Source organism: Rattus rattus, chromosome 10, assembly GCF_011064425.1.
Source record: "Rattus rattus isolate New Zealand chromosome 10, Rrattus_CSIRO_v1, whole genome shotgun sequence".
NCBI classification, from domain to species: Eukaryota; Metazoa; Chordata; class Mammalia; order Rodentia; family Muridae; genus Rattus; species Rattus rattus.
In genome coordinates this window covers 39,428,501-39,451,976 of record NC_046163.1, presented here as the reverse complement: position 1 = coordinate 39,451,976, position 23,476 = coordinate 39,428,501, and the positions used below count along the sequence as shown (strand labels likewise).

Below are 23,476 nucleotides of genomic sequence, written 5' to 3'. Positions count from 1 at the left end.
TACTTAGAGTTGGACTTCAACATATAGACGTGGGGAGCACTATGCAGCCCTCAACATTTTCTGAGTTGAACCACAGAGGGAGAACTACTTCTAACGGGCCCAGTAAGGCTTTTCATAGAATTCGGCAACCTTTTTCATAGAATTGAGATGGTAGGACAGACCTAGTTAACATATAGATTTAATACAGGACATTAATTTAGGTATTGTTGGATGTTAACCAGATAGACCGATAGATCAGAGTAGAGAGAGGCTGAGCTGTGCATGCATGGAGCCCTGGAAAAGGAAAGGGGATGTGAAATACCAGAGGAGCAAATACATATTTTTCTTTACAGATGTCCAGTTCTTTTAGCATCATTTATGGTCTCTAGATATCCATTTGGACAAAGTACTGGCTACTTTTTTTTAACCTTGGGCAAAAATACATTTCAGACTTATAATAGACCTACGTGTGCTAAAATGCAATTTAAGAACCTCTGTAGAACAATATAAGCTGACTATCTTCATGACCTAAGGATAGGAAAATGCTTCTTAAATAAGCCTCAAACAGAACAAACCACAGAGGGAAATGATGATAAAGTTGAGCAAATTAAAATGAAAAACATCTGCATAATAAAATACCAGACAGAAAGGAACAGAGAAGTGCAAATAAGGAGAAAAAGCCAGCAGCGTGAGAATATATTACGCTCCATGCAAACAAATCAGTGCGAGATGCCACAAAACCACCTTAAGATAGTCATTAGTTTGCTAGCACTGGATATACGGGTTTAAATACCAGTTCGATGCGATGAGAAAAATCATTTCAAACTTGTTATTTTCAAAATTAAAATGTCGGAGTATATGAAAATAAAATGCGCGTCAGAAAAGAGGTTGTATTTAAGCTTCATATATTCATGAAATAAAAATATAAAGAAAGCCAGGCACGGCGGCTCCAGTCTGTAATCCTAGTATGCTATGCTTGAGGCTAAGGTGGGAAGTTGTCTTGAGTTCAAGGCCAGCCTGGGACACACAATGAATTCTATGCCATCTTGGGCTACAAAGTGAGACCCTGTAGTGGGGCAGGGGGACCGTAAGAGAGATGCACTGGAACAGTAATCCCATTCAAAACACTGTTTCTGCACCGGAATGTTCCAACGTGCACTTGTGCAAGTGTGTGGAGGCCTGGGGTTAACTTCAGGTGTCATTCCTCAGCTGCTGTCCCACTCATTGAAAAGCAAGCAAACAGGTCTGGAGAGGTGGCTCAGTGGTTAAGAGCACTGACTGCTCTTCTAGAGGTCCTGAGTTCAATTCCCAGCAACCACATGGTGGCTCACAACCATCTGTAATGAGATCTGATGGTCTCTTCAGGTGTGCATGAAGACAGCTACAGTGTACTCATATACGTAAAATAAATCTTTAAAAAAAAAAAAAAAAAGCAAGCAAACAAACCAACTAACCACAGGATCTCTCACTGGCCTAGAATTCCCCGAGTTCATTGGCTGGCTAGCCAGCCAATCCCAGGGCTCTTCCTGTCTTTGCCTCTCCAACACTGGGATTACAAGCAGGTGGTACCAAACTGGACTTTTCTTTTCCCACATGGATTCTGGGGATTGAACCAAAGTCCTTGTCCTTGCTCGGTACATTCTTTATGGGACGGGCTGCCCTCCAGCCCACAATGCTTCTCTCAGAGGGAAGGAAGTATGATGGATAAGACAGTGTATGTAGAGACTTTAATAGCGTTTGTACTTAAGCTAGGCAGGGACATTAGCGTCTTTTGTTATCTTCTCTATGCCTTTTCACAGGTTTGAGATATTCCACATTTTTAAAGGGAATATCTCAACATGTTGACAATGAATATTGTCTACTTTTTAAAACTTTACAAATGTATATAGTAAGAGTTTTGATATCTGAAAGCAAGGATGGATATGGACAAGCTGGAGCTAGAGCCTGATGGGAAAAGGCAAGGGTGGCAGTGTGTCAGTCTGCAGAGGCACCTACTGGGCCCTGTCCCTCAGTCACACATGGAACTGCTCCTACCACAGATGGCCTCAGATGGGTGACCTCAGCAGTTCCACGGGAAAACCATGTCATTACCATGGCTTTGCCCTTATATGGAATGGAACAGTTGCTATAGTGTGGCCTAGCTGTACAGAACAAAATGACAAACACTGGCTATTAGGGAGAATTAAGGTTGTCTTTTTCAAAAGCATGAACAGCATGGCCTTGGGAGGAACATTAGAGATGGGAGCCCGGGACTTAGTGGATAAGAAAAATGATGGAATTTTCCTATTGTTCCAGCTGTTAGTCATCCTAAGGGAAGGATAGTGGAATCTCCCATCTTTTTAATTTATCCTTGAAGTTCGATAGGTATTGCTATACTTTGGTATAAAAGTTCTTTTTATCTCTAGAACCAACTTAGAGGGGATTTCCAGTAGTATTCAAATAATGATAAACAGGCAGCATGGCAAAGGACAAGGGCTCTTTACTGAATTCCACACTGTAAATGCTCCCTTAAGGCCTGATTTTTATGTGACATCTCTGACTGTGGCTTTTTGAAAGCCCAGCCAGGCTGGCTTTGATACGCTACTTCATAGTTCCTTTCTAGCAGAAGGGTGAGCCCAATGTCTCAGCCTCAGAGAGGAAGACCACCAGGGCAGAGGAGACTCCTCCCACTCCCCCTCAATTCAAAGTGTTGAGATTTCCTTGAACCACTTAGAATATCAAAGCACTTCCTTCACAGACAAGCATTTTTAGAGGATACCTAAACTCTATTTTTGTTTAGAAAAGAAGTAGAGGTTTATTATCCTTCCTGAAGTTAGCAGTGACCAGAACTGGTCACAAACTCTGCCTCATACACAGCTCTTTACAAATCATGACTTGCCCAGAGGACAGGTATTTTTGCAAGGCTCCTGGAAGCTTCTAATTTGAAGAGCTGTGCTGGTTAAAGTGACCCAGGGACAGCTAACCAACGCCCTGGCTCAATTCTCTTGTGAAGCAAAGACAGAAATGACCATAGATAATGAGAAACCTCAAGGTAGGAAAACGTCAAGATTGATCAACTCAGGAGATCAGGAATGCCATAAAGAGTTCGGGTTCTCCCATATTTCTGCCAAGACCTCCTAAAGCTGGAAGATGGCAGCCATGCTTCAGGTAACCATGACAACACTATTTAGCAAAAGAATTAAAGTCACTAAAAATAAATAAATTAGACCTTACAAAATAAAAAAAAAAATCTTTGTGCCCCAAAGAATGTTATCAAGGAAGTAAAAAGATAATCCAGTAAATGAGAGTGGGAATTTGTAAATTAGTTTTCTATTCGGAGTTCCGAAGCCAGGCATGGTAGGACCCAACTCTTGAAAGGCTGAGGCAGGAATGTACCGAGTTCAAGGTCAACCTGGGCTATGTAGCAAAACCGTGAAAACAAAAGACCAAAACAAAACCCCAGAATATTTAAAGAACTTTTGTAATTCATCAATGAAAATACAAATTTAAAATGGGCAAAGGATTTAAAACATAAATCCTTTCTAAAGAACATACGTTAACATCCAGTTGCACAAGTATTGTTCAGTATTACTAATCATTACACAATGGAAATCAAAACTACAGGATTCCACTTCACATCCACTCGAGTGTCTAAAATAATAATGAAAAAGACAGAAGATAGCAAACACTGGTGGGTTTTGTAATAATTGGAATGTTGGCATGTTGCTAGTTGAATTATTAAATGGGGCAGCTGTTTTGGAAGACATAGAATTAATATACAGCCAGGAACAATTTTATTCCAATGTAAAAAACCAAAATAGACAAAGTACATAACCCCACAGAACTTTATGCACAAATGTTCACTTACGTTATTTGTAATGGCCCAAGTATGCATTAACTAAATAATGGGCAAACAAACTGTGGTGGTATGTAATATAATATACAGTATATAATATGGTAAATAACATAATATAATATATTCAATCATAACAAGGTTTGAAATCTCTGTTTATGCTACAAGAACAAAACTTGACCACTCTGCTAAATTAAAGAATCTAGACATAAAAGAACACATACTTCATGGTTCATTTATATGAAGCATCCAGAATAACCAAATCTATAGACAATACAGACTAACAGTTGTGGTAGGCAATGAGAATGAGACACAATGGCTAATATGTTTGGGGTTTCTTCTGGGGTCCTGGCGTGTCCTCAGATTAGCGAATAGTAATGACCGTGCAGCTCGATGAAGGCACATTGCCTCAGCACACCTTCAAGGGTAAATGTGATAGTGTATGGATTGTACCCCAGTAAAATCATTTACGTGACTGTCGCACGGCTTTGGGGGAAACAGGACAAAAATGTCGATGGGATAGCAAACATTTTGTTTTGTAAAATTTATAAAACTATTTGTGATTGTGAATCTTACTCAGTTTACCCCTTCCTGACTCTTCGTCTTATGACGTAACCGGGTCTAGTGAATCTCAACCCAAATGATATATTTTAGAACCACAAAGGGAGCTCTTACAGAGCATCGTGCCTGGCCTCCATCCAAGCCCAACTAGATTAGTCTCTGGTTTGCTACCCACAATATTGCTGTCTAACTTGGTTAAAATCTCCCGGTGAGAGGGCTGGGGAGAAAGCTCAGCTGTAAAGTGCTTGCCATGCACGTGCTTGTAATCCTAGTGTGAGGGAAGTGGAGACAGAATGATTCATGAAGCTTGCTGGCCAGCCAGCCTGGCCAAAGCGGTGGGACCTATTGAGAAACCTTGTCTCAAAAAACAAGGTGGTTGGCTCTTGAGGAATGAGGACTTCTGGCTTCCACATACATACATACATACATACACACATACATACATGAACACACACATACATACATGAACACACACACACACACACACACACACACACACACACACTCCTTATAGTCATTCCTGTGTGTTGACAAGACTTAGATAATTACAGAGCAGCCCAGAGTATAGACAACTCTGGGGTAAATTGTATGGGGAACCTTTAATGAACTCGTCTGTTCTTAAGTCATGTGATAATTTGTATGTGTTAAATTCTATCTGTTTAAAGTATTCATTTAAAAATACTTATTTTCATTCATGTGTTTTGTGTGCCTGCTGTGTGTGTGTATGTGTATGTGTGTTTGCGCGCGCAAACATGCGCACGTGTGCATGCGTGCATGTACCCACAGAAACCAGGGGCCAGAGAAGGTATAAGACCCCCTAAAGCTGGAGTTACAGGTGATTGTGAACCACACGGTGTCAAGGCAGGGATTGAACCTGTACTCCTCTGGAAGAGCAGCAATTCTTCCTCTCCATGGAGCCATCTCTCTAGCTCTTCAAGTACACATTTTGATGAATCCTGACAGATAAACGGTTCTGTGATAGCTTCTCTGGCTAATACACAGCATTTCCACACCCCACCCACATTTCTGTGGTTCTTGGTGGTCATCCATTTCCGCTAATGTATTAGATATGCACTTGAGAATGCTGGGCAACATCAGAAAGCAAGTCTTGAAAATGTAGGTAAGAAAACAGAAGATAAAACTGCTATATAAAGAGTAAAAGGAAGCAAAATTTTTCATATACTGCAGTGTTGATTTTCCTAGTCTTTATTGGACATAGATGTGTATATTTCTCTCTGTGTGTATTCATTTGCAGGAAAAATATTAGTAATTATCTCTGATGTTGAGAATTATAGAAAGTATTAATTTTCTTTCTATTTTCTGCATTTCCTATTTAGACTATAGCAGTAAATTGCATTTATAATGGAAATAATAATATTTAGAATATAGCAACCACTGCGCGAGTGATACACAAAGAGCTTCTGAAGAAAGCTGTCATCCCCACTGGGTTCCAGACCCCTAGCTGTAAATCCAGCTTTCTGGCCTCACACGCCTCAGGCAACTGGATTGTAGCAAGCATTATTGCCAAAGGAGATTAATAAGAATATATTGACTTCCAGTGAGGTGGCTATCAAAATATATTGACCTCGGAGGAGAAAATATTGATGGGAAAAGAATCAAGGTCTTCCATTGCCTTGAAAAGAATAAAAAAACCTTCCACTTTGTCGAATTCCACATTCTCTTCATTTTTACAGGCAATTGCACATTTCAAGTCAAAGATTGTCCATCCTGGGAAGCACTGTTAGGAGCTCAAATTTAGGGTTTACTAGGTAGGAAACAAGGGAGAAAAAGACAATCTTGTAGGAACAGAATAAGCATAATTTACAGAACGGGAGAGAGAGTGTCTGCCAAGAAATCTTGACAATAAAGTCTGTTCAGGTTTGGCTTGGGCTCTGTTGGGTTCGGTAGCACACTAGGTAAAGGCATTCCAGGTGAGCATAGCAGCCATCTCAGGCAGACAACCTCAGCTCTCCAAGTGAGACATAACTGATTTAGTCTCTCTCAGAGCCAGTGCACCATCTACTGTGTTTATGGTGATTTCTAAGGACAAATACAGTGGGGAGATGACTGTAACTGTAATGCTTTCTTTTACATATTTCTCAAATAAAAGAAGATGATATAATAACATGTTGGTCTAGTCATTTGAGCCAGAGACGTTTTTCCAGGTTCCTCTAGAATGAGCTGTTTTTTAGTACTGCTAGACAAAATGAAGAGTTGAAATTCATTTCATATTAAAGTCATCCTCTAGCTGTGCGGATTGTAGTAACAGAAGTAGTTTTGTGTTGTTGTTGTTATGTTGTTTGTAGTTTTGTATTGTATTGTATTGTTATTGTTTGAGGCAGGACACCATGTAGCCCATCATTGTGAAATCCCCTTACTTCTGCCTTCTAATTGCTGGCGTTTCTAATATGGGCCCACAAGCCTAGCTCTCGGTATTGGTTCTGATGTCATTTTTCCATTGTTACATCTCTAAAATGTAGAAATTTCAAACAATCATTGGTTTTTTCACTGTTCTGTGTTTGGTAGTTGGATTAAGTTGAGCTGGGATTGTCCAGGCTGAGCTTCCTCAAATGTCTGGTGTTTCAGTGGGGATGGTCAGGAGTGCCATCTCTTTTTTCCTTTCATCCTCCAGAGGCACTGTAATCCTCAGGGAACAGCTGAACCTACAGGGCCAAGAAGCACGAATCTTAGAGTTATAGGATCTAGCCTTTAGCTTCAGTCTATTGGGAAAGAGACGACAACGGAGCTAATAATTCTGGTTCAAGCAGTGGGTAAATAGACTCAGTCTGTGTTAGGAGGAACTGTGGAGTCCATTTTCAGCCGCTTTGAACTGAATTGCAGAGAAGACCGTGGACCTATAAGAATAAATTTGGGACAGGATTTTCCTGTGTCTAAGTTACGGACTGCTACTAGAGTGACTCCATCTCCTCCTGAAGTGGCTGCTCTTTGCAGCACATCAACAAACCCAGCTGCTACTAAGATATGTGTTTTCCCCCCTAATTCTTAGAATAGTTGTGGCTCTAAGAAACAAAATCCTGAATTCAGAAAGTTCTGATATAGAAAAGCACCACAAGTTGTTCATTTAGTAGCTGGGAAATGTCATTAAAACCCAGATCCCTGCCATTTATTCCCTTCCTACCTCCTCTCTCCCCTCCTCCTCTCCTCTCTTTAACAGTGTCTCGTGAGTAAAGGCTGTCCTTGAACTCCTGGTTCTCCTTCCTTTACTTCCAAACTGCAGCTGTGATTCCGAGAGTTCCTTCCATTTTCTGTTCTGTCTCCCTTGAAATTGTTTCCTTGTTTTGGCCAGTACTCTTTCTGGTCAGTTATAAGATGTTATATATGCCACAACTTTAGGCATTCTATACAGGTGGGAGTGTGTGTGTGTGTGTGTGTGTGTGTGTGTGTGTGTGTGTGTGTGTGTGTGTAATTTTCATTGAAACCTTGCCAATATATTCTTCTTAATATGTAGTTTACTCTGAATGCATTTCATGTTCTTGACTGAACTGGTTGCTAGAAACTGCTATGGAATTATCCTGGTTAGCTTAGAGGAGTAAAAAACAATTTCCTATTCTGTTTCTGCCTGTACCAAGATAGGAAGAACGACAGCCACATGTACCCATTGTCAGGAACTCTGATATTCTCCTTCCCCATGGTGCTGAACCCTACTGTATCAAACCATGAGCCAAATAAATATCTCTTCCTCACAGTCATCTTGTCAGGTCTTTAACCACAGCAAAGAGAACTAATACTAATGTAGAAAACTGGTGCTGAGGAATGGAGATATTTATGTGACAAACATTTAGCATGTGATTCATAGGTATTCTGAACTGTTTCATGAAAGGAATGTTAAAAAGAGTTTGGAGCTGTGGGCTTGAGAAATTCTGGGATGCAATAAGCTGAACTCAATGGAGCCAATCACGGAAGTCTGAAAGACCAGAATGCCAATAGAAATGCAAATACTAAAGACTGTGTTCACGTGGTTTCAGGGAATAGCAAGAACTCATTGGGAACTGTACTGTAGACCATTTGTGTTATAGTTGGCAAAGAATTTGGCTATGCTTTGTGTTCTGAACACATGCTGGAGGCTAAATTAAAAGCTAATGGACTAAGTTGTTTGGTGAGAGGAACTTTAAGACAATCTAACACCCAGGCCACGGAGCGGTTGTTGCTTGCTCTGTTTGCCATAATTTACAGTGAGATGGAGAAAGAAGAGAAAATGCGACAGAAAAGTATGCAAAATATGCAGCTTAGCAAGGAAAAGAGTCCAAACTCAGTTTAAGTTGTGACTAGCATTTATTTGGACAAGTGTCTATAATTGTTGAAGAGATTCGTGCCAGGAAGGAGAAACTTTGGACTTTGCCCTGGGAAAATAAAAAAGGTGCCTTGAAGGCAAGATTTCACCCATTGAAAGGGTTTAGAGTTATCCTGATGCAAACTCATTTGAAGGAAGGATGTCTGAAAAGATAGAGCCTTCGAGGTGCCATGCTGGAATATAATTATACAGGGAGATATTATCCCAGGTTCTGTCTCAAAGGCATACAAAGTACCTTGGTCCAAGGTGGCTATATAACCTGGAGTCATTCATGCAGGGTTGGTTTTACAGGCATGTAAAAATGGAGGTGTTATGGGGTCTCAGAGGCTTGCACCAAGGTTTCAAAAAACTGCCTAGAGTAGGCAGTATGGCTCAGGATTAGAGTCCTCAAATGGAACCCCCGAGTAAGGCCATATGTGATGTTTTGAAGACAAAGTCTACATTGTATTGAAGACCTCAGAATATTGATGATGCTATAAATACGGGTACTCACAAGGAAAACCGGAAGCACCAAGTGAAGAAACAGATTGGAGAGAATAGGCACACTTGATGTCACCATAAGTACCAGATCCTGGATATGGAGTTGGTGGGTATGGTGGTGTTGGCCTTCTGTGTTTTGACCTGATCTTTCCTCATTATTTTTCTGTTACTATCTTTTGGGATGGCAATGTTTACTCTGAACCACTGTAAGTTGGAACCATGTAAATTCTTCTTCTTCTTCTTCTTCTTCTTCTTCTTCTTCTTCTTCTTCTTCTTCTTCTTCTTCTTCTTCTTCTTCTTCTTCTTTTTCCTCTTCCTCCTCCTCTTCCTCCTCCTTCTCTTTCTCCTTTTATTATTACTATTACTATTATTTTGTTTTTACAGAGGCTTGTAGGTAAAAATATTGCCTTTAGTCTTAGAAGAAACTTTGGACATTTAGCAATGTTGAAAATGGTAAGACTATGGGAACTTTTGGAATCAGACTGAATGCATTTTGTATTATGAGATGACTCTAAGTGTATAAAGGCCAGAGATGGTTTGAATACAAAATGTATCTCATAGACTTATATGCTTAACCACTGGGTCATAGGTGCTGGTACTGAATTGGGAAGATATGGAACCTTGAGGAATGGATCCTCCAGGTGAAGGCCTTGGAATTTTATAGCACAGACCAGCTTCCTGTTCTGTCTATGCTTTGGGTCTGACAATATATAAGAGTCCAAGCCATATGCTCCCAACAGCCCAAACTCTGCCATGCCTTGCTATTATGGACTGAAGCATTTAAATTTGTGAGCCAAAATAAATGTCTCAAGAAAAAGGAGAAGAAGAAAGGGAAGGGGAAAAAGAGGGGAAGCAGAAGGAGAAGAGGAGAAAGAGGAGGAGAAAGGGAGGGCAGAAGAAGGAGCAGAGATAGGAGCAGGAGAAGAAGAAGGGGAGCAGAAGGAGGAGGAGAAAAAGAAGGAACATGAGGTTGGTGAGGAGGAGGAGCAGGACCACCACCAGCAGCAAAAGACAAAACCCATTTCCTGGAGAATGGGCCCAGATTTCTCTGTAGCAGATTAAGAGGACACAAGTAGATCCTGAGATATAGTTAGGGTTTTTAGGTAGGAGTGCTAGTTCTTTCCTATAATCCCAATGTTTTGGGAGACTGAGGGAGTAGGATTGCCACAAGATCAAGGCTTGCCTGGGCTATATAGTGAAAATTCCAGACTTTTTCTTTTCTTTTTTAAAATGAGATTCTCTCGGGTAATAGGAGAAACAAGGCTGTTGGGAAAATCAGCTAATAGTGTCTACCACCATGGCTTTGGTTAAGCTTGTTTGAGTAATTTGCTTTGTCTTTGGGTATCTTGAGGAACAAATCTGACAAAATGGGATCATAGGTAACTTAATAATACTTTAAATAAATGCTAAAGTAGTGAAGGAAAACAGGTACTTCTTTCTCTAGGACTCATACTGAAGTGAAGAAACCTCTGTATGGACAGACTCATTTAAGAGCCTGTGGGCACAGAAGGTGTATAAATGGATTCGTTCTGAGGATGAATCCTACAATGTAAAGGGCAATCAGGGTTAAATAAAATCAGCCCCAACCTCTGTCTTGCAGCCTTTGAGAAATCAAAGAATCCTCTGTCCTTACCTCTGTCACCAACTTCTGTGACTTCTGTCCTGGGCAGGCAAATGGACTCTGAACTCTGTCAGTGTCTTAATCACTTTGTCATCTCCTGCCCCTTAGGCAGTGCTGACCATGATATAACCCAGTTCCTGTCTTTGGTTTATTTCTGTTCCTCGAAGCAGTTGAAAAGTATTAGAGCGTGTAGAAAACAAAGTATGGGACAATGGAGAGAAACTTACATAAAATATAAGTAATCTAATACTGAATGGACATTCTTGATCTAAAAGTAATTTGACTTTTTATGTTTGTTTGTTGTTTTTTTTTTCAAGACATGGTTTCTCAGTGTAATCTTGGCTTTTGTTCTGGAATTTGCTCTGTAGACCAGGCTGGCCTTGAACTCACAGAGATCTGCCTGCCTCTGCCTCCTGAGTGCTGGGATTAAAGGTGTACACCACCATGATCAATCATATTAAAGGTTGTTCTGATGACATCATCCCACCTAATAAACTCAGTCAGAGGGATCTGCATCAACTGTCAACATGACAACTGCTTCAGGTGGGAATCAGCAATCATTAGCAAAAGCTCTGTGTGAAAGTATAAGACATAGGTTATTTAAAGGTTTCAAAATATATAATTACAAAGGGACAAACATTCACCTTGGTGAAGCTTGGTGGAGACCACCTGAAGTAAGTGACCCAAGGTGACACTGCCAAAAGCAGGGTAGCTTGATATTAGTGCTCTCTGATATGACATGTGAGAACTCCCAGAATACCGCTGAAACAATAGCCTAAATCTAGGCATGAAGAAACATTAGATAAAAGTAAACTGAGAATGTTCTGCAGAGTAACTGACCTCCACTCTCATAGCGCCACTATTACAGCAACCAAAGCTGTAATAGACAAAGACAGAAAAAGAATAACTACTCTAGGTTGCAGAAGGATGAATGCCGTGAATTATCCTGGATTGGATCCTAGAACAACAACAACAAAAAAAATCCAAAACCCCCAATCCAAAAACCAAACCCAACCCCCACCCCAAAAAACACCCTACAAAACAAAACAAGCAAACAAAAAATCCAACCAACCAACTAAAAAACCAAACCAAAACAAAAACACTTTAAAAAATATAAAGAACATTAGAGAGAATGTTCTGGTTTGAATGCAATGTATATGGCAGATAACCAGTATCAATTCCTTATTTCTGTCCATCTGAGGACGTTATCGGGGAGTGTGTTTGAGCTCAGGGAAACTATTATGCACTGAAACTACTTACAATGAAGAAGCTAAGAGGGCAAACCACACCTGTAACTTAGTCTCAAAAGCTTTAGAGGAATGTGGTGGGTCAGAATTCTTTATACTATTTTGACATTTTTCTTTAAGTCCAAAATGACTATAAGATAAAGTAGTCCCATTTGTGCAAGCGATGACTGTGCCCTCCACCGCTGCTGTGCTTGCCCCTGTCGCCATGGCTGAGCGATGGTTCTAGAGATGGTAGCACTGTTCTCCCTATCTAAGTAGCCTTCTTTGCTGTTGTTCCCGTGAGCCCTCTGTCTTGTTAGGCTGTTGCAGTGAGGGCACCAAGGAGCTCCCCTCACTGATTCGCTCACATCTACCGAAGGTGTAGAAAGTAGAATATTGCAAAGAGTAGGACTGCTCATGAGGGGAGGACTAGCAAACAGAAATTAGGAACGGGAACACCTTACGGGGTACCGGGAGAATCTCCTGAAGTTCATTTTCAAATCTAAGAAGCAGAAAAGAAGATCCAAGGGGGAAGAAAGATGTTTGGAGAGCTTCCTGGCTATTTGCAATTTCACCACACTGGTCATTTTTGCGAATATCTGGTTCTAATTCTTGGGCCAGATAAGAGAACTGGTGTAGTTGTCAGTACAGAGGAGTAGGGAACATCTGGACTGAGACAGAGACCCTCAAAGAGTATTTAGACAAGAATCAAAGTGGATAATCACAGTAACAACAGCAGCTGATAGGGGAGGGATCCTCCTCTTGTCCTTTGGACTACTGTGTTTCATTTTGTTCAATCTACACAATGCGTTCAGTGTTACTATTTCAGAGCAAACTAAGGCATGATGAGGTTAAGTCAGACATCATCTGCCAGTTGTAGACACAAGCTTCAGACTCTGGCCCTGGGCTCACCTCTAAACTGAAACCCAGGGGGAATCCCGAGTGACCCCTATAGACTTAACACACTCCACTCACGTCTAGCTACACACTTTTATGACCAATTTTAGAGATCATGTAGCTAAAGGATATATTATTAATATCCAGCAGCTTGACCTGTGCTGTGTGAGTCAAAAGGAAAAACTTGCCTATGTTTTTTGTTTTTTGTTTTTGTTTTTTTTTTTTTTTTTTTTTAGATTTTGGAGGTCACTTTTTGCTAGCTCAGATCAGTAGAAACTAGTGGTCCCTCCCGGTGGTGTGCAAAAGTATAAGACCCTTTTTGATGTCTGCTTTTTGCTCTAGCTATAAACATCATTTTTCTGAACATGTGTCTGAGAAGAGCAAGGATGTTTGGTTATGCATTTGTTGACCCCTGACTACCTCACTTTTCCTGACCTCGAACCAACCACCTTGCCCACGTCTCTTGACTACCCAGCTTCTTTACCTCCTCACTGGCGCTGAATCCCATTTGAGGGATTCGGTAGGATTGAGGCTTCCCTTCTCATCTTCATCCTTAAGTGTTGCATTATTTTCTCGTTGCTATGACAAAATGCCTGAGAAATGGAACTGAGGATGGGTTTGTTTCGGCTCACAGCAGTACAGCCCAGCATGGCAGGAGAGACATGGCGGCAGGAGCGTGTGAAGCCTGGTCAGGTGCGATCTGTGATCAGGAAACAGAAAGACAAATGCTCCTGTTGCTCATTCGATCTGGGACCCAAGGCCATGGGACGGATCCGCTCACATTCAGGATGGGTCTTTCCTTTTCGGTTAAGCCTCTCTGGAAATATTCTCACAGATACACGCAGCAGTTCATCTCCAAGGTGCTTCTACACCCCGTTCAGATTAAGCATCAGGACTGACTTTTGCATCAGCCCTTTCTCTTTTGAAACACTCCTGGTTTTAGTATAGAGCCCTGACGGATGAGCGGAATGGGCCCAGTTCACTTACAAAACTGAAGGTAACTTTGTGAACCTTCCTTTGTCCTCATCCTCCTCTCCCTCCAGCAATCTGTGATGGCAGAGTCAAACACTGAAAAGCCTGGGTTCTCCGTTGTGTTGTGGGTCCTTGGGCAGGGCAGGAGAGATCTGGCAGGGAGGATGAAGCAGGTTAGCCTGTGACCTACTGGAGCACCATGGGAAGGATGGAATTCCGAGTGTCTGATGGCAAGAGAAAACTGTGGCTCAGAAGGGCGCTCAGCGCTCGCCTTCCCTGGTTAGAGTTCCTGTGTAGCCAGTGTGTGGGAGGCACTGGAGAGCTGTATGGCAGAGTGGGCCCCATAGCACCAGGTTGTTCTTCGTGTCCTCAGCCCTCTTCAGAGCCCTGCTTCTCACAGGTGGGAGGTGATGGAGAAAGAGGTAGGGGGTGGGTAAAAGCAGGACTTCCCCTGGGAGCCCCTGCTGACTTCTTTCTTATTTTAAGAGCAATAGGCAGCAAGTTCTAGAATGTCTGAAACACGGAAAAGAGACTTAATAAATATACTTTCAAACCCTAGACTCAGCTCCTGGCCAGGAGACACGCAAACGTTTTAATTTCCTTGTCCTGCATTTACTTAAATGGAAACAGCCCCTGGTATTTTTAGCTGCTGTGTAATCAAAGTAAGAAGGAAAGGGGAATGTATATTTTTTTCCTTCTCCTAGTTAGAATGAGAGAATGAGTTGCTCAATCTTCAACAGAGTCCAGGAAGGGAGGAAAATCCCGGAGTCCCATTGATTGGCTCCTCCTCTGCCATAGCCTTGATTTAAACCCAGGGAGGGAAGAAGAGGGAGAAGAAAGTGAGGGACAGACCAGCATTGAAGTCTACAGTACCAGGACCAGCTCACCGGAGGCAGGAGGGTTGGGAGTGGTTCTCGACAGCCTCCCAGGTAAGAGTGCCAGCTCCTAAGGCTTTATCACTGATTGGGAGGGAGATGGCCACTGTGGGGAAGATTGTAGGCTGAAGTGCACTGTTGGAAATCCAGGCAAGGTAATACAGATGAAGTTCAAACTGTCTCCCAGGACCTGTGAACCATGTCCTCATCTGGTCTTAGACTCTGCCCTTCCCAAGCCAGGAGGCACCATCCCCTTACCTGCCAAGCACAGTGTGCAGGGCACCAGGTTCTACATGAAGCAGTGCCTTTTAGAGGAAGTGCTTTCTTTAATTCCTTTTGTGCTCCTTCTTACAAAGACCTCTTCTCTCGGTGTAATTTCTTATGTGTTATAGCTAGTTGTTCTCTTAAAACAAAGCTTTCATTTTGGAGGTGTTTAGTAAACTATATCTAACCTTTCTGTCTTTGAGATTTTTTTTTTTTTGAAGATGATGCTTGCAGACTCGCCGGAGGGGTTCATTGGATTGTATGTATATTAATCGTTACGTGTGAGAGGAGACTTTCTTTCCCCCCACTTCTCATTTTCAATCACTTCAAGAGTGATGTGGGAGACTGGTTTTTGAAGATATGACTATTTATAATTTTGTAGGGTGGGAGAGGGCTGGGTGAAGAGGGAGGAGGGAGACAGGGTTTCATCCCTTAGGACCAGATTAGCTTATGTAAGCATTGACAGAATCATAACTTCAACATAAACATAATGGATTATCCACATCTGCGCAGGTGAGCCACGGCTCTGCCCTGTTGCAGACTCAGGGTGACGGTGTTAAGAGGAGGTAGCCAGCATCAACACCAGGGACCGTTCCCTCAGAAACAAAGGAGAAAAGGGGGCTTCACTTTTATGCTATTCTGAATTCTTTTAATGTCTCCATGCACGTTGATTCCCAAAGCAAGGAAACTAGGGCAGATGATTTCCATCCCATCTTGTGGCTTCTGGCTTTCATTCTGGTGCCGTGGTGTGGTTTGACGTGTAGGGTAGACCAGCTCCTTTCTGTGATGATGCCTGAGGAAATTATACCCAGGCCCATGGAAACTCTGCCCCTTCCAGAGCCCTGGCTCCCATAGGATCTGGCTGCAGACATTAGGTCATGTTTAGGTTCTCTTGGAGCATTCAGAACCACCAGTCTGCAAGCCGATGCTGTTGTGATAGTAGGTCTGGTTCCTGATGGTCAGCAGCTCGGCCTGGATCCACCACAGACGACTCACGCAGATGCCAACCAGCTGCTATCTAAATGTAAGCATAGCCAATGTGGGCAGAACAGTGCAAATTCCTGGAAATTAGCATTGGCTCTACGGCTTGACAGAAGGCTGGAACTCGAAAGTTGTTTCAGTGTGTGGAAAACCACATTAAACTAAAGAAAGGAATTGTAACTTTTCATTGTGAATCTCTCCTCACTTGAATTCACCCGAAGCAAGTTGCCCATCATGGCTATGGAGAATAGGAATAGTTGTAGATCAGCTAACACTTAATCGCTTTGGGGACTTGGTTGGTAAAAGAAGGTCCCCAAATTTAGATTTCATGTCTATTTTATCTTCCCATTGTGGATGAGCCTGGTCCATGGAGGCTAACAAAAAACCTTTCTGTGAGAAATTAATTCATTCCCACGGGGATAAATGATCGTTTTTGCCTATTGTTCACAGACGTCTTTTAAAGCTCTTGACATAGAGACTGGTTTATAAGGAGCGTTTAGAAAATGGTAGCTACTACTGTCATCATTCACTGGACCCTTTGCAAAAGGCAGATTAAGATTTAGTCGATAAAAGAGAATGAGCCTGTCGACGCTCCTGAAAAAGTGGTTGAGCTCCAGGGCTGAACTGGGTGCTTCATTCATTGTCTTTTTTGGTGGGTAGGCAACATATGTAGACAGAGGGGTTGTTGCATAAGGTGTGAGAACTCTTACAAACTCTTCCTGGGGACTCATTAGATGAGCACGGGAGCACACAGCCTGGAATGTGCTGTTGTATAGAGTCACATCTTCATCCTTGACCTGTCTCTCATCCTGTATGGAATGCCTGTCCAGAGTCAAAGCGGAGGATGTTTGTATGCATTGGGCTTAACTGGAGGCTGACCTAGCAGAATCCGGGCTGCCTCACATACTAGATTCTCTTGCAAACTGAAGAATGGGAAATGGGAGCGTTGGTGGTCTGAGGTCTCACATCCAGGATGGGTTATGCCCCACGAGTTGTTCAGCTCTCTGAGAACTCATTTTCTAGACCAAGTGCTCTAGTCAAGTTACTCAGAACCACTCAGGGGTCAGGCTAAAGACCGCTGGCAAACTGTTCAAGAAGAGTACAGGAAGGAGTGAAGGTTGCCAATGACATTTATGACATCAGGACACCCTTAGCCACCTACTCCTTCATTTTTCTTCATTGTTCAATAAGGTCTACCCTATTATTTGGGGGAGAGAATATCTTCTTAGTGACTATTGGAAATCCACTGTAATACAGCTTTTCTAAGATCCAAAGCAGTACACTCATTTGCTTGTGGTTAACCGTTAGGCAGGATGAGGTCATGAAGGAACAGGGAAAGGTCTGAATTTAAGTACAAAGCTCTTAGCCAGTGGCTAGAAGCTGGCAACTACTCTATTTGATGTAAGTAGTATTTTTTTCCTGAGTCAGTGTGTGTCTCTCTTTGAAGAGAATGAGGTGACACAAAGGCCATACAGGCCTAATGAGAAGTCCTTGGGAACTGAGAAACATTCTCTCTTACTATGCCCTAATGGGTAGAGGTCTTGATATTCTCTGCTGTTTCCTGCCTCGTGGTAGGAAGTGGTAGGACCTTAGCTCCCTGTGAGGAAAACACAATTCATCTTTCCAAGTATCAGTTTGCCCTGGCCAAAGGCCAAGCAAGTCCAGGCTTCCGTTCCTGATTTATTAATGTTTTGTTGAATACCTGGTATGCCTTGGCTTTCCTTTCCTTTCAGAGCCTCTCTCTTGAAGGAAATATAGCAGGAGAGAGGATATTTGGTGTTTTTCTTTCCACATCTGCACTTTATACTGCAGAAAGATGGAGAATCCAGAGGTGAGGAGTGGAATGGACCTGGTGTGTGATCCCAGCTCTGCTGCTTAACTAGTTGAATGCTCTGACCAAATTATTTAACATTTTGAGTACTTATGATCAACAATATTGTTGGTCGACAGTCATCATTTTGAGGATTAACAAGCTAATGGTTTTTAATTGTTTGGCCCAGTACCTACCATATGATAATCACACACCAATCTATTGTCCCTTATTATGTAACTCACAAACTACTTGGCCAAAGCTATGGTATGTGGCTAAGAAAACAGGAGGGACTTGTGTCATCCTAACCATTGCCAACCACGAGCTGATAGGCATTCTGGGCTGGGAACAGACTTGGATTTTTAAGTTATCCATTTTGGCTAGAAATTAAAGCCACAGTAGTGGCTGCAGCTACTGATAAGAAAGAGCATAATTCTGTGATGCTAGTGCACCTCAGTATACAGTAGATCCACGGGACGATGCATCTAGGTCATGTTGAGAAGTAAATCCCGAGCAAAGCGTTTCTCGTGGTGGCCACAGTGGCAGCATTTACTCCTGTCACTGTCTCAGTCCTCCTCACTGCTCAGTGCTCCTCCTGGGATGATGCTTAGCATCAGTGAGACAGTAGTTCCTGGGGGACCCCTGGTTTCCATGGTTGCCTGTGTATAAATGCCCTTTGCCTCATGAATTCCTCCACCCACATCCCCTCCATCAGGAGCTACGTCACAAAGAATCATCTTTATTCAAGAAATGTATCATCTGTTGGTTTTCTTGGTGAAATTTGGTGTGTCCCCTCCCGCCCCACAGAGAGCCGTCTGTGGTGTGCCATGCATATTAATTCGGAGGATGAAGTCATACCTCCCTCACGCTGTTCAGCAAGGAGAGGCTCTCCCCTGCCACGTGTTGGAGCCAGAGCCAGCAGCTTCCCTTCTCGCTCACACTTCACAGCGCTAGATTGAGGATTTCCCCTGCTCGTCTTCTTTCGAGCAATCACTCTGCCCAGGAAAATCTGAGCTCAACATGTGCAATCGGAGAGGCCGTGATTAGCGAGGACATCTTGTTACAATTCAGGACAGGCAACACACAGGGCTCCTGCAGGGGCTTCTGGGCCTTCTCGTATTCCATGCTTCAAAAACAAACAATGTAAGACAGGGTTTTGGACAGCCTTGCTGTGGTTTATGGCAGGAGTTCCCCATTTTTTTTTTTCATTTGTTAGGAACTTCTTCAGGAAAAAAAAAGAAAGAAAGAAAGGAAAAGGAAAAACCCAAACCATCTGCACTCCATTTAGGGCTCAGGAGGTGCGAGCATGCAGAGGGTGGCGCTGGATGGTAGGAGTGAGCAGAGAGGTTGACTGTGTTGGTTCTATTGTTGCCCGGAGGGCTTTGCTCTCCCCACAGTAGGTGCTCGAGCGGGCACAGCAGGTCCTAGACGTGAAGGTTCCATTGCTCGCCAGGTCCAGACCTGTGGCCTTGCACTTGGTAGTCAAGTAATCAGCAGCAAGTTGTTATGGCCGCCGCTCCTCCGCTCCCAGCTTCAGAGTCAAGTGGACGATTTGTGTTTGGTTGCTTTATCACTGGGATAAACTTCTGAGTGAATCTCTATTCTGTATTTCTATTCAGCACCTACCCCTCCAACTCATTTTGCTGGCTCTCCTGATTCCACCTTCTCACAGAGGTCTCAAGCAGAGACCCAGGCTTTCCTATTAAATCACTTTCATGAATTCAAATCCTTTTCTTGACAGAACCACTAAGTACTCCAGTGCTCAGCCTTTCTTCTCCCCTGGCTCAGGTTGCCAGGATCCACATAGTGTGGATGTCTGTCATGGTTTATGTGTACCTGGATGTTGTCCTTTCTCTTCTCTCAACTTGTACAACTCTTCTGGCTTTTCCAAGTTGCTTTCTGAGGCACAGCGTAATATGGGGAAAAGGACACCCCTCCACCAAGGCCCTATTATTAAATTGCCCTTGGCTAGTCAGGTACCCATCTCTTTGCTTGCCACTCAATTCCTTCATCCTGGCCTCCCCAACCTTCCAAATGGTCTGTAGACGCCTACATGTTTGCCACCTACTCATTAATGGATTCCCGACAGAAAGAGATGTCCCCTGCCCATTCCATTTCATCTGGAGATGGTCCCAGTGCCTGAAATATAAAAAGAGCTTAGAAGAAAAGGACTAGTTTCACTGCTACTAATAACACATGCCTCAAACGACAGGTGGAGTAAGGACCAAGTAGCACACAGGGGTCCTATGAAGACCCCTCTTTTGCAACACAACTAAATGAATACAGAATCCCCAACACACTGAATAGCTAAGGTTTAAGAATATGCATGTGCTTCTTGCCCCATCAGATCATTACACCCCGTACACGTGTTGAATTACCACACTGTGTCCCACAAAGAAGTACAGATATGACAACAAAAGAGCACCAGCTTGGCGGCATTCTGGCCAGTTGTGTGCGGTGACACATGCCTTCAGTACATCTGATCAAATGAGGACAGCACATGGGGGAGGCGTTTGCATCAGCACTGCATATGGATGTAGACCAAGCACATGAGCACACTTCGGCCCCAGGGGTGAGAGAGGGCAACAGAGAGGGCTTGAAGTTAAGGTGATCTCCTTAGAAATTCTTGTTCTCCTGGGGGTTCGGACGCAGGAATATTGAGCAGGAACTGAGCTGTCTCTGCACCTCCTGGCTGTGGCACTCAGGGCATCTTCCTCAACCCCTCCTTACTTGTGCACAAGAGCATGGTGGGATGGCGAGCAAGGATCTGAAAGTCAGATTGCTCAGCTTCATATCCTCTCCCTGGGTTGGGGGTGTATGTGGCTTAGTGGTAGAAACTTAGTGATAGTAAGCAAGAGACCTGCTTCTAAGCATTGAGGGGAAAAGTGCAACACTCTTGGCTGTGTGCCTGCAAGTGTGCCTCAGTTTCCCTGTCTTTAAGTAGAGGTTAAAAACATCAGTATAGTTCGGCATGAGGGCACTGGCCTAGCACACGCAAGGTCAAGTTCAATTCTAAGACTTGTGATGGGGCTAAAAATGGAGCTGTTGTGGTGACTGAACCAGTTAGGGGATGTGAATGCTCAGAATAGTTCCTGTCTCATAGGGAGCATTCTATGTGCAGCTATTTCTGACAATCAAAGATGTGATTGGTATTCAGGCACCTATAAACACCAGGGCCTAGGGAGATGGAAGGCTGGCTTTGGTGAATGTGACTAGGAGTCCTTGCTGATACTGAACAGGGTGTGGATTCTTAAAATCTGTTAAAAAAAAGAAAAAGTCAGTTCCTTTCAGCCAGCCCTCATAGATTTCTTTGTGTTCTTTCTCTGGATCTAGGCCTCCTGGAGTGTCTGATCCCTTTCTCCAAGAATGGGTCTGTGGGGGATGCTTGCCTTCCCCTTGGGATTCCTGCTTGCTTCTGTGCTCCTGGTGGCTTCAGCCCCAGCCACCCCAGAGACTCCTGGCTGCAGCCACAAAGACCAACAGGTCACCGTTAGCCACACCTACAAGATTGATGTGCCCAAGTCTGCTCTGGTTCAAGTAGAGACGGACCCACAGTCACTCAGTGATGATGGGACATCACTCTTGGCTCCTGGGGAGGATGGGGAGGAGCAGAACATTATCTTCAGGCACAACATCCGTCTTCAGACACCGCAGAAGAACTGTGAGATGGCCGACAGTGTCCAGGACCTGCTAGCCCGGGTGAAAAAGCTGGAGGAGGAGATGGCAGGGCTGAAGGAGCAGTGTAGTACCAGCCGCTGCTGCCAGGGAGCTGCCGGTGAGACTACATTTGGTATTCAGTCTACAAACACTTAGTGTGGGTGCTATGTGCTGGGTCCTCCGCTAGCCTCATGGGTGCTGTGAAATCTTGATGCCTGTTCCTTTCACACTTGGCTTTTTTCAAGGTACAGGCGATACCCCTCCTGTTTATTCTTTGATACAGCTCGAGGGGCATCTGGAAGCCTGGGCAGGGAGGGTTCAGCAGGTTGGTCTCCCGGATTAATGACCCCCGATGGGAACGATCCCAGGGGCTGTTCCGCTCACAGGCCAAATCGCTATTGAGGAGAGAAGTGAAGGTACAGAAAGGAAGCCGGATTCGATGTTGAGGAATTCTCTAAGTTTCTTCCTGTCCAACAAGGCTGTTTTTATCAGCTAGCACAGTTCTGTGAACTAGAGAAGGTGTATATTAGAGTCCTGGTCCATAGTAAATATTCAGAAAACTGTAAATGTTGTATTAGTAATAAAGTACAAAGAACGACCTCCCCCCCCCAGCTCTTCATTTAAGAAAATGTCTGCCCAAATAACAATGAGTGGTGCTTTTTATTGTTTTGGTTAGGCGTACCCCTAGATGCCAGGTATAAAACTAGGGACCAGGGACACACCATTGTGAAGAGGACTCCCCTCCCCCGCCCCAACCCCTTGTCAGTAGTACCGCTTTGGATGCTTCCCTAGGAAAGGAAGGTGGCATTCCAAGAGGCAGAAAACACTGCGTTGGCTGGCCTGACCTCCGCCTTCCCCTAGCTGTGTAAGAGAGCCCTGCCTGGCCGAATGCTTTGGTCACCCATCACTGAGCCTCAGAAACCCTGCAGTTTCTGTAGACGCCGTTCACAACCAGCGGTGCTGGGTCCAGCTACATTCACCAGGATAAGATAAAGTCCCACCCGTCTCTCTTCCTGGAGCACTGCCCCTTGAGGCTAGAGCCCAAACCAATGAGGACGGTTTAAAGTCCCTTTACGGAAAAAACGCTAGTCACCACCATTCACAGCGGAAGGAACCCTCTTTTAGGCAAACAAAAGAGAAGCTGAGATTTGGCTCAAGTAGAAAACGTTTTCCTCACAGAGACCCCATAATATCAAGAAAATGTCAGCCATCTTTGACTAGTCTCCAAGGAAGGAGACCTCTGCTCCTCACCCAAGTCTTCTTTTCCTGGCAGATCTGAGCCGTCACTGCAGTGGGCATGGGACCTTCTTCGCTGAGACCTGCAGCTGCCACTGTGACCAGGGCTGGGAGGGCGCTGACTGTGAGCAGCCCACCTGTCCTGGGGCTTGCAGCGGCCACGGGCGCTGCGTGGATGGGCAATGCGTGTGTGACCAACCCTATGTGGGGGTCGACTGCGCCTACGCCGCCTGTCCCCAGGACTGCAGTGGGCATGGCGTGTGCGTGCGGGGTGTCTGCCAGTGCCACAAGGACTTCACAGCTGAGGACTGCAGCGAGCAGCGCTGTCCTGGCGACTGTAGTGGCAACGGCTTCTGTGACACTGGCGAGTGTTACTGCGAGATGGGCTTTACTGGCCCCGACTGTTCCCAGGGTGAGAGCCAAGATACACTTTGAGGGCCACCTTTCTACCATCTGCTATCTTAGTTGCACTAACTCTACTACACGGTGTTTTACTCAGGCGCCTTGCCCTTTAACCTAAATAATGATCTAATTGGAGGACCTAAGAATAGGTCTGGCTGGTGGGGAAGGAGACCATAGGTCTCACCCACCCCTACTTGAGGAACTGTACAATTGATGGCTGCTGGGTGTGGCTTCTGGTAGGTTGCCCACACTTCAGTGGGCAGACCGCACACCCAAGTGCAAACAGGAGGCACTAAGAAAAGGAAAGAAAGGGAAGGTGGGAAGGGGGAAGGGAAGAGGGAGGGAAGTACAAGAAGCTGAGAAAGAATGTG

General features: G+C 43.9%; 1 protein-coding gene across 1 annotated transcript in view; it reads left to right on the top strand.

The window, feature by feature from the left end:
* Positions 1 to 13,819: 13,819 nt before the first annotated feature.
* Positions 13,820 to 23,476, top strand: part of Tnn (tenascin N) — a 67,074-nt gene continuing 57,417 nt past the window's right edge. Inside the window, exons 1-4 of the mRNA XM_032915025.1 lie at positions 13,820 to 13,905; positions 14,621 to 14,809; positions 21,144 to 21,585; positions 22,741 to 23,115. Coding sequence (XP_032770916.1) covers positions 21,177 to 21,585; positions 22,741 to 23,115 — 784 coding nt within the window. The 5' untranslated portion in view covers positions 13,820 to 13,905; positions 14,621 to 14,809; positions 21,144 to 21,176. The remainder of the gene's footprint in view (positions 13,906 to 14,620; positions 14,810 to 21,143; positions 21,586 to 22,740; positions 23,116 to 23,476) is intronic.